The sequence below is a fragment of the Vespa velutina genome, chromosome 10 (genome assembly GCF_912470025.1).
Source record: "Vespa velutina chromosome 10, iVesVel2.1, whole genome shotgun sequence".
NCBI lineage: Eukaryota > Metazoa > Arthropoda > Insecta > Hymenoptera > Vespidae > Vespa > Vespa velutina.
In genome coordinates, this window is record NC_062197.1 from 1,343,047 (window position 1) to 1,356,350 (window position 13,304).

Consider the following 13,304-nt stretch of genomic DNA (forward strand, 5'->3'; position numbering starts at 1 on the left):
ACTTTTTAATAGTGATTATTAGAAGGATTTAAGTAATAATCAAATGTGATTAAAAAAGTTTAATAACAAATTATGGTGAAGAAATTTCTCAACAGTATAGAAAATACAGTCATATGCATAAATAATTAAGTTAATATCACCACCTCACAAGAACTTGATCACCATCTTGAATAGAGTAATAACTGAGTTCTTGCAATGGTTTATCTAATGGAATTTCTTCTTTCGACAGCTGAAACATCATTAATAAAATATATAATAAAATTCGGTTTTAACATTAAAAATAATAAAAGTCACACTTACGTCTTGTTGTACAAATGAAAGTGTTGGAATTCTACCACCAGTTTTAAAAAGTCTCTGTGCAAGTCCTATCACTTTTTGAACTTCCATATCTTTAAGAAGCTTTCTTTTAATTCCTTTAAGCTGATGTGGATCATTTGGACATATAAATTCTACCGTTATAACGTTAGAAACCATTTCTGCTTTTGCTTTAGACGATGGAATATCAGATATTCCATATTCTAAGAAATCAAATAAAGTAAAATAGTAATATTGTTTAATAATTCAAAATATTAATTATGTAAAAAATAGATTTTTACATACTATCAACTAAAATTGGATATCGAGGATGTTCATTTATGAACAAATTCCTTTTATCAGGATTATTTTCTGTTTCTATCCATTTTCGCAAGTATAATTTTAAATAATCATACTCGGCACCTCTTCTTTCTTCGTGCGTTATTTCCGTGCCATTTAATAATTTTAAATGTGATATTCTTGCTATTATTAATTGTCTTCCTGTTTCTAAAGTGTAATCCTTTAAAATTGGATTTCCCCTAAATCTAAAATCTTCTAAGTTATTAAGTTTCTCCAGTTCACTCACAGATTGCCACTAGAAACGAATGTTCTCTTATTAGTAAATCAACAAGATTTTCTCTTTCTAACGTGTATTACCTCTGATATGTTATTTTCCGATATATGCAATTGCCGTAAAGCAGAAAAAATATTCGTTTTACCAGTTGATGTAATAGATGGAAACCTTATTCTATCTATTGTATTCGAATTCAAATTAAGGCATTCTAAACTGCAAATTTTATAATATTAAAATAACATATGAATAGACAAAATGATATGCATTTCTTTTTCTTAACATACCATGGAAGTGAACCTAATTTAAGAATTTCTGTCCAACTTGACAGAAAATTCCCTTCAAGCATTATAGTTTGTATTCTCATTGAAGTTGAATATTTTAATGAATCATCTAAAATGCTAATATTGTTAAATGAAGCTGACAGCTCTTCCAATGATGAAAACATATGCACACATTTCTGCACGTCAGACCAATTATAATTCATTTTGGTAATAGTCAAACTTTTTACAGATGTGAATGCATATTTTAATGTTTCCATATTTTCTTCAGGTAACAAATAATTTTCACTAAAAATTTTGATTGTTTATTCACATAAAACTAGTTGTATGATACTTTTTGAAATATATAAATTTACCTAACATTAAGCCGTTTAAGAGAATGGAGTTGACTACAGATATTTGCAACAGTTTTCCAGGAACTTATTAAATTTTTAGATAGATCTAATTCTTCCAAATTAGGACATAATTCTTGTAATTCACCAAGGGCACCAGCATCATTGACACACTGTTCTCTTAAGCATATAATTTTTAATTGATCAAATTTACTTTGTTTTTTATTCACTTTTGAGAATCCAACCATTTCTAAGAATGGAGCATTCATTTCTTTTTGCAAAGATGACAAAGTATCTTTATCTACACCAGCCAATTCATCATCGATTAGACCATAACGTTGTTTGATTGCTTGTGCACATGATATACCAAATTTAACTTTACCAGGCCTTACAAATGATCCTGATGTAGTCTGCCTGTTATAGAATACTTATTTAATACAAATAGTATGCTTACAATAAAATCGTTAGATTGTAAAAACATACCTAGCTTTAAAATATTCAGCACCTTCATATGTACCATTATGCTTTCCACGTCCAGGATCATCCCAATCTACACCCAACCAAAGGCCTTTAGTATTGCCAACAGGACCAACATATTTTAATATACCTTGATACCCATCGCATTCTATACGACTTCCAATTTTATAATTTTTATCTTCAACCATACTAAAAGTGAAACAAGTATTTGTATTATATTAAATAAAGAGCATAAATAAGTAAATCATTATATTATGTTTTATTATAATGCAAGAGAATAGTACTACAACTCAAAATTATAAAATTCATGTAACTCATGCTATTACAAAAAAACATTAAAGAAAAAGAAATATATGTATTTTTCTTGTTGTTAAAATCCTAACCTCAAAACTATTAAAAAACATTGGAAGTTATGATATGAATGAAACGATAACTGTATGCTTTCTAAGAAGCTTAAATATCACAAAATATAACTGAAAATATTACTTGAACAAAGTAGAGACGTGAAAGCGCGATAGAGTTATATATCAAAGTATAAAAGTCATAAGAGACAATCTGACATTTCTGTTAAGTGTCAAGTGCGAGCAAATGTGAGTGATATTGAAAAAATTATGTGAATTTATAACAAAAAATTCCTAAATCAGAAGATTGCATTTATTGGCATGTTGTGGCAACAGTGCTGTAAAAAAAAAAGCCAACTACGGATATATATATGCACAATATATTTGCTTATATCGAACTTTTTAAAGAGAAACAACAATCAAAGATACTTTTATAACATTATAATTATTAACAATGTTTTACATGATCACTGAAAATTTGAATATATATTTCTTGATAATATAAAAATGTAACTTTTGTATTCATTATTAGTATTAAGGCTATTCGCTACCTTTTGTTCGAAACGTAAGTGACTCAGCGACAGGTATGAACAAAATATGAACTGCGAATAGAAACGGGAAACACTGTTTCTATCATACGTCTATCATATCGGTGTATAAACTTGTGTTGGTTATTTCCTTCTTAAAAATTCGTAAAAGGTATGTCCTAGATTAAAGCTTTGTCTTTAAAATGAGATCTTGTTCATCAAAATCAGTTTTGAATTACGCCTTTTCTAATTGATTGCGTAAACCATTATAAAACTAGGGTAGTGAATAGCCTTAACTGTACTTTTTATTAGTTCCCGCCATTACTTACTAGCTCCACCTATATAGCTTTATTATGATCAACGATTTTGTTGTTGTTGTATCTTAACCTCTTTCAGAAAAATTGAAATTTATTTATTTTGATTTAATTAAGTTAAAAAATGGCATCGACTAGAGAAAGACGAGCAAATGCCGGTAATAAAATGGCTAAACTATTAAATGAAGAAGAAGAAGATGATTTTTATAAAACAACTTATGGTGGCTTTGATGAAGTTGAACAAGATCATGATTATATGTTAGTGCGATTAGTTTTCCTATTTAGATATAATATTTCGTAAAGTTTGTTATTATTTAATTGATAATTTATAGGGAAGAGGACGAAGGTGAAGACGAAGTAGATTCTGACTTTAGTATAGATGAAAATGATGAACCAGTTTCTGATACAGAACAAGAAGGTCCTAAGAAAAAACGAAGATTGATAACAAAAGCTTATAAAGAACCTAAAATCGTTACAACTCAATCGGCTACACGTTTAAAAGAGAAAAAAATAAGACGTCAAAAACATGATAAAATTCTTCTAGACAGTACTGGTAAACCTATTGCAGTAAATCTTAAAAAAAAATTTTTACGATACATTGATGCTTTAAAACATTTATTAACACAATAAATCTTAACAGAAAGAAAGTCTATACGTCGTTCAACTGCTGCAAAGTCAGCAGCAACTCAAAAGCGTTTACTAGAAAGAAATGAAGACCAAAAGAAGAAAACAAAAGTAATAAGACATGAAACTTGGAAGCCTACGCAAGAAGAATTACTTGAAGAAGCATTGCAAACAGAACAAATTAATATGAAATCCTTAGGTATATAAATAGTAAATATAAATTTTATTTATCCACGTAACAATTCTTTTAACTTTTTTAACAGCATGATTTCCTAGGTTTACTTATTTACATATAGACAAATTAATAAAATCTCTCTCTCTCTCTCTCTTTCTCTCTCTCTCATTTTGTATTTAATTACCATTTAAAGAGAAGTACCAAAAATTAGAAAATGAGAAAAAAAACACAAGAGCTGTTAGAAAAGCACACATAGGTCCAATGATCAGATATCATTCAATGTCGATGCCTATAATGGTCATTACTGAACCAATGGAAAAAGAAGATGATAAAATTAATGTAGAAGAAGGAGACGATGACAAAAATGTAATTGCCAGTTCTGATAGAGTTTCTGATGTATCTGGCTTAGGAGATAGGTAAGATTATTTTTTAAGATTATTTTTTTATGTAATGTTATATATCAACATATGTAATATGTAAAATTAAAATATGCATTCAGCTATTACAATTAAAAATTGGAAAAAATAGAATTATTAATCTAATTTTAGAATATTTACTGAAACTACATTTACGTAAGGTGCTTTATTTTATTCAGCACAGTGACTGATTGTGATATAGAATTTAACTCGAAAAATAAATTGGATAATATTAGAAAAAATAATATAAATCTTCAGTGTGAAGTAACAGGAACATTCTACGAACGAACGTTTATTACATTTGAAAATGAACAATTATTATTAGAAACATTTAAAAAAACTGCCCCACAAAAGCCAGCAACAAAAGCTTTATGTGCTATAACAAGGTAAAAATAAAATATATTTACTCTTACAAAAAACTAACATATATAAAAAATACAAATGTTTATATTTTTATTAAAATTGATTTTATCCTTAAAGGCTTCCTGCAAAATATTTAGATCCTATGACACAATTGCCATATAAAAATGTACAAACATTACGCCTACTTCGTGAAGCGTATTATCGTCAGTTAGAAGCCCGTAGCGATGTCAATGATAGTTCGCTAAGTCCAGAATTATTACGATGGCTCGAATGGAGACAAAAAAATTGTGGTACAAATTATAGAAGTACTATACGTCTTGAACCAGCAAGTATTTCTACAACTTCATAATATATTTAATTATTTAATAAATAGTAGATAATAGGGAAAAAAATTAATATTATCACTTTTATAGTTAATTGTTAATTCAGATACTCTTGTTATAAAATTGCTTGATTTTTAAATATAATACCATTAGATTACACAGTTGTTTAAGTAATTAAAATAAGTTGTTTAAATATTAGGAATAAGTTATACATAGTTAAATTTCTTTACAAAATTTATTTATTTTAGTTTTCTGATTTTATACTAAAAAAAAAAAGGAAATGATTTAACATTATATATACATTTAATTTGACACATGTAATATATATTTTTATAACATTATAGCTTTAACCATAAAATAAAAATTGGATATATTTATTATTCTGTTTTTATCATACATAATAAAATTACCCATGTTATACAATATTATAAATATTATAAAACTTATGTTATATAAAAATGAGATTAAATTGTAATTGTTTCCTGGATATTTTATAAACAAAACAAATTCATATAGGAATAATTATATAATTTAAAAAATTTAATAATTAACTCGATAATAATGTTTTTTTACTAAAATATACTTAGAATAAATATAATCATACTGAAGACATTGCTGTCATATAAATTATATTTACATATTTAAGAAATCTTATCATGTAGATGAAATGGCATTTTTTATCTTCTCCTCTAATCTTCGATTTTCTAATTGCTGTTCTTTTAAACGATTTTCTAGAAGTTGGGATGAACGATGTACTTCTATAATTTTATTTTTAGTGTAATCACAAAATTCAGCTAATGGATCAAATTCATTTATTAAATCATCTTCAAAAGTATTATCACTGCAATCCTTTAATTTTCTTTTTTTCTGAATCGGTTCTGTAATTATATTGTCTCTCTTAATAGAATATGTATCATCTAGATTTATTTTTGAAGTAAATTCTGCAAATGCATTAGATCTAAACCACCATGGTAATGTTTTAAAATACTTTATATAATTTTTATTATAAACGACCTTTAAATCCGTTTCGATAAAACTTATTTTTTCTTTGACAATCTGGATTAATATATCTGCAAAATTCATTACTTTTAAGCTACCTGTCATAAAATATAAATGACTTAAAATATCACAGGAAAAGGTATGACTATTTATATCTGGTAATACTACTTGACAATAATGGATTATATTTTGATGTAATTGGTGTGCATCTGTTACTGGCCATGAAAAGCTACAAGAGAGCAAAATAAATATTTATTATATTTTTAAAAACAATCTAAATATAAAAGTTTTTTTTTTAATTACCTCCAATGTGGTAGCATCAATCCATTTATAATATTTTCTAAATTTACTCTATACTCCACTGTTCTCCATGCATCATCAAAATATTCATAACTACATGGTAATATGTGCTGATTTCCTACAAATTTTTTTAATTCTGGTGAAAATTTTGTATACATTAGAGATTCTGGATCTAATAAAATATGGATCAAATGTGTCACTGCTTCATTATGTAGATTTATTAGAAAATTGGGCTCTTTCATAGATTCAGAAAGATTTGCATTACAAACTGAATCTTCTAAAACTCTGTAACAATGTAAATTATTTCTACTAATTGAATGGATTATAATATAGATAAAACATATGCAATAAAATGTAATATTACTTACCTTTGCCAGAATTCTTCTGTTATACAAATATCACACAAACTTTGTAAAGAATCCATTTCTAATGGATTTCTAGGAGGCTTATTGATAGCCAACCACAAAATCGTGCTTTGAATCAAATTTAGAATAATTGTTTCATTTAATGTTTTCTCAACAGTGATAGTATATTCAGATATATATCCTGACTGTAATAGAGTATCCAAATCCGTTACAATTTTTTCTTTTTCAATTTCCAATTCTCCATTTCCCAAGATAATAAATACTAAAGGTATTGCTATGAGTTTCTCTCTAGATAATACAGTTTTTGTTAATCGTTTGTTAACAGAAATAACATTTTCTGAAGCAGCGGCAATAAAAATAAAACCATCTGTTCCAAATAAATTGTGTTCTGCAATAAAGCCTTCAAAATACCTTATACAAGTATGAAAATTTTCATATGGGTTTGGTTGATATGATTTTATTATTGGTTCTACTGTATAATCCTCAGGGCATAAATATCGATTTATTATTTTTTTATATTGCCATAAATCAATTTTATTTTCTAAATGTGGCCATGATATTACAACTTTCCAAAATAAATTTGTTGTAATCTGCATATTTAATGATTTGAGGTTTTCTTTAATACCTGCATAAATGATTATCTCAATGGGAGCTAAATTATTGATAATAGATTTTGGTACTTCTACTGTGCACTGCCTTTTGCACATATTTTCTATAACTAATTTTTGCCCATCGCGATATAAAATTTTAGCACATTCATCTATAGATTGTTTTTGCAACCAAATAGGTGTGTTATCTAATACTTTTCTCTGCTGATTTTTTTTAAATGTCCATGTTTTCCATATATGTAAATATTTATTGATCTTTCGTTCATTTCTCTTTTTTATGAACTCCTCTACTTTTTGAAAACTTGTTATTTCTTCAGATAATATTGCATCACACATTTCATCAAGGAAACAAGTTAACATATTATCACTTAATGAATTATACATTATTGATCTATTTATTTCTTCTTGTAGGATAGTAGAACATAGTTCTTCTATTACTTCTTCTATCAGTTCTTCAAAAATTTCCTCTGTATCTTTATTAATTTGTTGCATTTTTTGTTCCATTTGTTTAGTGCCTACGATTTCTGGCTGCTTTTTAATTGATAATTTATTTTGCGATTGCGTATTTTTATTTATTGGTGCTGTTTGTTTAGATGGAACAAACTTTGTACTTTGATGTGAAGTAAAAATTGCATTTGAGACATTATTGTCAAATATTTTGCATGGTACAGTAGATTTTGTAAATATATTTCTTTTTACATTATCAGAAAATATGCTCTTATTTGCAGCCATTAGAAATGGTGAAGATATATCAAAAGTTTTTGTAGGCTTAGTCTGATGTAAAAGATTAAAACTCGATTGTGGAAGTGATGCATTATTGCTTGTATTATTAGAAACACTATTGTTATCTTTAAGTTTTGTTGATACAGTATCATAACATGCTTTATCAAAAATTAAGGGTGTACTAAGATAATCTTCTTGTATCTGAGTATCTGATGGTAAATTTGTCTCTATCTTCTCTCTATTTTCAGATATAATCTGTTCAGATTTTGATTTAATTATATTATGCTCCGATTGAGATACAGAAGCAGTGACAGTTTCAGATTTATTCAAATCAGTATCATCAATTTTAGTCAATTTTTGAAAATTATCATAATATTTAGTAGTTGTCGGTGTATCTGAAGGAAAGGCACTCTGATTTTTTTCGTTTAATAAAATTTCTTTATCTGAAGGCTTTGATTCCTTTTCTATAATTTCATGTGAAGTTAACTTGTCTATGCTTTTATTGATACTTAAATTCTGATCTTCCGCATTTATAGATTGAGCCATTAAATAACCTTCAGAATCAAAACTACTGTGGGGCTTATGATTCTTATAAGATTTTTCAGGCATTTTTCCACCCGCAATGCATTCACTAATCGACAATCCTTTTGTAGTTCTTTTTGACTCTATCATGTAAAGAGCTCTACCTTGTTGTATATTTGACATTGACAAACAAAAATTTTGTCTATTTAACATTACATATAATTCATCACTTGATGCATTGATTCCTACTTGTTCACAAAAATATATGGTCTCATTCTCATTTTCAAAACCAAGATTATGAAGTAATTCATATAATGGATAAGCTGTAGATGTAGTTCTACAATAAGCCTTGACCATTATAGATAAAGCTTTCACTCTAACTTGATTAAAATATCTAAGCAAAATACAGGCATTTAAGTAAGTTGTTTGCCGCACTAGCTTGAAAAATTTGTAATAGTTATTAGACTCAAGGGTAGAATAAATATTTATAGCAAATTGTACTTCTGGCGACTTCTGTATAGAAGTTGGAAGTTGCTGTAAGTCTGACATAAAATTACCATTATTTAAATTTAAGAGAATAATATATCCTCGAAATTCTGGTTCATTCTGACATGTTATACCTTTTACTCTCAAATCATGATACATATACTTTAAAGACTGTAAGCATTTTGTTAAGTTTTCTGAATTAATTTTTTTATCAAACACTGATAATTCTTCTGCACAAAGTCTTTCTGAGCATACTATATGAAATCTAGCACATTGTTCAACTAATTCTACGCTATCAACACAACAAAGTTCTTGTTGAGTTATATCTTTTCTTATTCCTCTAGTTCTATCCCATAGAAAGTGATACCATTCTCCTAAATTGGTTCCTTCTTCTTCACAAAGATTTACAATTTCATGAAGTAAATAACTCATTGTCATTTTTAAGGATTTTACTGGTCTTAATTCATGAGCCATTGGTTCCTCCTGATCAGCAGAAGATCTAGAGTATTGTTTAACAGCAATCATATGATTTATTCTATATTCATTTCCTTCAAGTTGTTCATATGAAGCTACTTGTCTTTGTGATTCACGCATCAAACGTTCTTTTTCAGGACACATATCTGGACAAGTTCCACTCGTAATTTTAGCAGTTGCCAATGAATGTGATTTTACTTGTTTAAGTCTCATCAAACGATCCCTTGCCTCTAAAATTTTATATTTATCTTCTGAAGTAATACCAATTTGATGTATTATAATTTGTAATTCCTCCACAGATGCACCATGTAACGATGTCATTATTTGACTGTCATTTTCAACTTTGTCTGCTTTTGCTGCTACCTTTTCAATTTTGGGCAATATCTTCTCAGATTTTTTTACATTTGACCCTTTGCCTCTTTTTCCAATAGCTGGTACTCTATATACATCACCACTTTTATAATCAGGTAAATTATATTCCAAATTTGTCATGGCTTCTAATTCTGTTCTAATTTCATCGTCTAATTTAAGAAAATTTGTAACTATATTTTTCTTTAATTCTTTCTTCTTAGTAGGAGACTTTGGTACCTTCTCTGACTTTGTCCATTCGACATGAAATTTTTTACCTAAATATTCTCCACATTTTTGATAGGCATTATTTGCTTCTTCCTTAGATGCATAAAAAATTATTATTATTTGCTTCTTTGGTTTAATAGTAATTTTCATTATTTGACCGTAAGTATGAAAATATTCTTTTGCTAACGACTTCATAAGTAATTCCTTTGGAACATTTGTACATGTTATTGAATTATCCAAATTAAATTTTATTATATGCGATCTAGAATTTTTGGTTAATTGCTCAAAAGCTGAACTATCTTTCAAAGCATGAGCAAACACATTAACTGATGGTTCAAATGCATTTCTAGATATTTTAGGCTTGTATTTTTTTTCAGTTTCATTACTTTGTGCTTTGGTATAACTAGTCGATTGTGATATTGCTTCAGGTGCTGCAAAACAAAATGTTTGTTTACTTGAGCTTGGAGAAATAAAATTATTTGAAAAATCGTTATTGAATGTTTTGGAAGGATTAAAGACAACATTTGGTCTAGAGAATGTAAATCCTTTTGAAGTCGTATTTTCTGTAATGTTCATATCCATTTCTTCTTTGTCATACATTTTTCTTCTACAAACACATAAAATATAATTATTTTAATATTAATATTAATAATAATACCATCTATATTATTATCTGTTAGAATATTTTATAATAACGTAATATTTGTTTCACCTTTTATTCCCTATGAATAACCAAAAATGTTACATTTCTTTGAGATTTTTGTTCTTCATAAAAAAAAGGAAATCGTCCCACACTACCGTATTATTTCAAATTACTAAAAATTCGAACCTTATTTATTCTATTTATAACTTTTAGCAGTCGATATTGAAATTATTTGACTAAATCTATAGCCGAATTCATACCGCCATGCGTAGTAAACATATTATGTGTGTGTGCGTGTACGTAATCTGTATGTATATATATATATATATAAATATAAAATTTCTTGAAAATAACCAATCATCTTCCATATAAATGTTATATCCAATGAACGTTAAGTATTACGATACTTGTGAAATTGTGTAAGATTATCCCATGTTGTCATGTCATTATTGTATTATTAGTAAACTACATTCAAATAACTAGCGTCAGATAAAAGAAAAAAAAAAAAAGAAAAACAATGATTAAGTTAACAAAAATATTTAATTTAGAAGATTTCACATTAATAGTGCCGACAGTGGCAGTTGGTAATGTCGCTCAATTAACTGTCGATCTGTTAATTGCGAGTCTTAACCTTCAAAGAGTTGGGCAAATTGTAACTTCTTCTTTTATACCCATAGTTGGGTTGGATCCTTATATAGAAACATCTGAATTTTTAAGTACTGCAGTTGATATATATGCAGGAATTGAAAATAAAATACTTGTTATACAAATTCGTTCACCATTTGTCAAATCATTAAATAAATTTTATCACAATTTATTGGAGTTTATTACAACAAATAAAATATCTAAGGTATACTTTTATACATATTAGAAACATACAAATAACATAAGAATTTAATTTTATTTTATTCCAGGTAGTAATCCTGACGAGTAGTTATGCTTATGAGAAAACAGATAGTCAATTAAATCTTACAGAATTGAGATACATTGCATCTGCTGATGTATTAACTGCTAACAAACAAGTTTTTGATGATTTAAAATGGCTTCAATATGAATCAAAGCATATATCTTGTCCAAACAAACAAATAACACACATTCCAGGAGGAGGCTTCGCAATCAATTTATTTGATTTTCTTACAAATAATAATATACCATGTATAATTTTATTTAAATTTTGTTCTGAAGGAGATAATATTCCAGATGCATTAAATTTAATGAACTACTTAAATCAATGGATGAATTTATTACAAATTAATTCTATTGGATCTTTAGCTATCAAGTATCCACCATCATGGAAATATTTATTTGGAAATGTACCATCATCTGAGATATATTAAATAAAGTACAATATGTTATGAAATTATTAAAAAAAAAAATGTTTATTTCTGTTAACGATATCTTTTATATATCATTGTATAATAAAAAAATTATACGGATATACAAGATACAACTAATAAAACTATTTCTTCAATTTTACAATTTTTTCAATTTTAAAAATTTATTTAAATTGCGCAAAATTTATTTGCATTTATTTAATTATATTTAAACTGATTAAAATTTATACCTATTTTCAAAATACAGAAGTAATAAACGCATTCAAAATATTTATGGCTTATAAAATTTTGATTTAATGATGACATATACAGAAATCAGGTTTTTTAATAAATGATACTTTTACTATGCAAGAAGTTTAAATTTAGCTGAGAATGCAGCATATGAAACGAGAGCAGCTAAAAATGCTGCCAAAAATTCAGAATTGATCCATGGTCCAAGATAAATACCTGGATTATTGAGTACAACTACAGCTAATGGTTTTACTATACTAGGATCTTCTCCATTTCTATAAGCTTTACGAATGGCAGCATATTTTTCTTCATCATAAAGCTTAACACTGTAATCTCCCGATCGTGCATTTTTGATTTCTTCCGTCCATGAAACCTAAAAAAGATAAAATAAGCGTTTAAAAGAGAAATATAAATTGTAACGACATAAAAATCATTTACATTTATTATTTTACCTGATATTTGTTATCTGCACTTAATCTCACTGCAGGTAAAGCTTTTCCTTCAACTTCTGCATACAATGGAATTCCTTTCACACCATTGCTGCATTTCAATACAAATTGTGTCGTAAAAGCAACATTAGTGAGAACCGTAGCATCTTCTGTTACATATGCCGATGCTACAACTTCTGGTTTTTGACATGTTTCTGCGGATATGGTTAAAATTACAGCAGATAGTGTACATAGAAAAACAGACCAATTCATATTTATTAAATTACTTTATGAAATAATTAAATTAATGGGATTCCTATTAAAATCTAACAGTATATTGTTATATTATATCCGGTATAATGTAGTAAACGACAGCGTACACAACCCTTCAAACACGTTTCTTATTCTATTCCGGTTTTATCCCATCATAACGTAATTCAAAAACAGTACTTGATTGCAGACGTGGTTATGACGTGTCTTTTACCTATAAATATCTATGATAGAGATGGTATACAAGATATAAATTCATAAAATAATTATGCCATCTATTGAGAGAATTACATAATCATTTTTTTTT

The 13,304-nt window shown here is 27.3% G+C and overlaps 4 protein-coding genes across 4 annotated transcripts; 2 read left to right on the forward strand and 2 right to left on the reverse strand.

Moving 5' to 3' along the window:
• Positions 1-44: 44 nt before the first annotated feature.
• LOC124952221 lies at positions 45-11,027 on the reverse strand. The gene is made up of 11 exons (XM_047501765.1): positions 10,804-11,027; positions 6,706-10,698; positions 6,341-6,622; positions 5,694-6,266; positions 1,962-2,144; positions 1,503-1,892; positions 1,153-1,434; positions 952-1,081; positions 601-889; positions 301-518; positions 45-229 (listed from the first exon to the last, which is right to left on the reverse strand). Exons 2-11 carry the CDS (start codon positions 10,689-10,691, stop codon positions 137-139), a joined length of 6,426 nt encoding a protein of 2,141 aa, XP_047357721.1. The 5' UTR covers positions 10,692-10,698; positions 10,804-11,027; the 3' UTR covers positions 45-136.
• Positions 3,159-5,368, forward strand: LOC124952336 (vacuolar protein sorting-associated protein 72 homolog). The gene is made up of 6 exons (XM_047502048.1): positions 3,159-3,395; positions 3,470-3,690; positions 3,778-3,960; positions 4,130-4,352; positions 4,532-4,738; positions 4,833-5,368. The coding sequence occupies exons 1-6, from the start codon at positions 3,262-3,264 to the stop codon at positions 5,062-5,064; spliced, it is 1,200 nt and encodes a 399-aa protein (XP_047358004.1). The 5' UTR covers positions 3,159-3,261; the 3' UTR covers positions 5,065-5,368.
• Positions 11,028-11,128: 101 nt separating the features above from the next.
• Positions 11,129-12,134, forward strand: LOC124952340 (proteasome assembly chaperone 2). The gene is made up of 2 exons (XM_047502051.1): positions 11,129-11,584; positions 11,649-12,134. The coding sequence occupies exons 1-2, from the start codon at positions 11,252-11,254 to the stop codon at positions 12,069-12,071; spliced, it is 756 nt and encodes a 251-aa protein (XP_047358007.1). The 5' UTR covers positions 11,129-11,251; the 3' UTR covers positions 12,072-12,134.
• On the reverse strand, positions 11,533-13,200 carry LOC124952342 (translocon-associated protein subunit delta). Its single transcript, XM_047502056.1, has 2 exons — positions 12,752-13,200; positions 11,533-12,672 (listed from the first exon to the last, which is right to left on the reverse strand). Exons 1-2 carry the CDS (start codon positions 12,998-13,000, stop codon positions 12,412-12,414), a joined length of 510 nt encoding a protein of 169 aa, XP_047358012.1. The 5' UTR covers positions 13,001-13,200; the 3' UTR covers positions 11,533-12,411.
• Between the last annotated feature and the right edge of the window lie 104 nt (positions 13,201-13,304).

Coding starts and splice junctions, on each gene's coding strand:
- LOC124952336 (XM_047502048.1), top strand. CDS start 3,262: ATGGCATCGACTAGAGAAAGACGAGCAAATGCCGGTAATAAAATGGCT. Junction 3,396..3,469: donor GAACAAGATCATGATTATAT/GTTAGTGCGATT, acceptor GATAATTTATAG/GGAAGAGGACGAAGGTGAAG. Junction 4,353..4,531: donor GTATCTGGCTTAGGAGATAG/GTAAGATTATTT, acceptor TATTTTATTCAG/CACAGTGACTGATTGTGATA.
- LOC124952221 (XM_047501765.1), bottom strand. CDS start 10,691: ATGTATGACAAAGAAGAAATGGATATGAACATTACAGAAAATACGACT. Junction 6,623..6,705: donor ACAGAAGAATTCTGGCAAAG/GTAAGTAATATT, acceptor ACATTGTTACAG/AGTTTTAGAAGATTCAGTTT. Junction 2,145..5,693: donor AATGCCATTTCATCTACATG/ATAAGATTTCTT, acceptor TTTCACTTTTAG/TATGGTTGAAGATAAAAATT.
- LOC124952340 (XM_047502051.1), top strand. CDS start 11,252: ATGATTAAGTTAACAAAAATATTTAATTTAGAAGATTTCACATTAATA. Junction 11,585..11,648: donor CAACAAATAAAATATCTAAG/GTATACTTTTAT, acceptor ATTTTATTCCAG/GTAGTAATCCTGACGAGTAG.
- LOC124952342 (XM_047502056.1), bottom strand. CDS start 13,000: ATGAATTGGTCTGTTTTTCTATGTACACTATCTGCTGTAATTTTAACC. Junction 12,673..12,751: donor GTGCAGATAACAAATATCAG/GTAAAATAATAA, acceptor TATCTTTTTTAG/GTTTCATGGACGGAAGAAAT.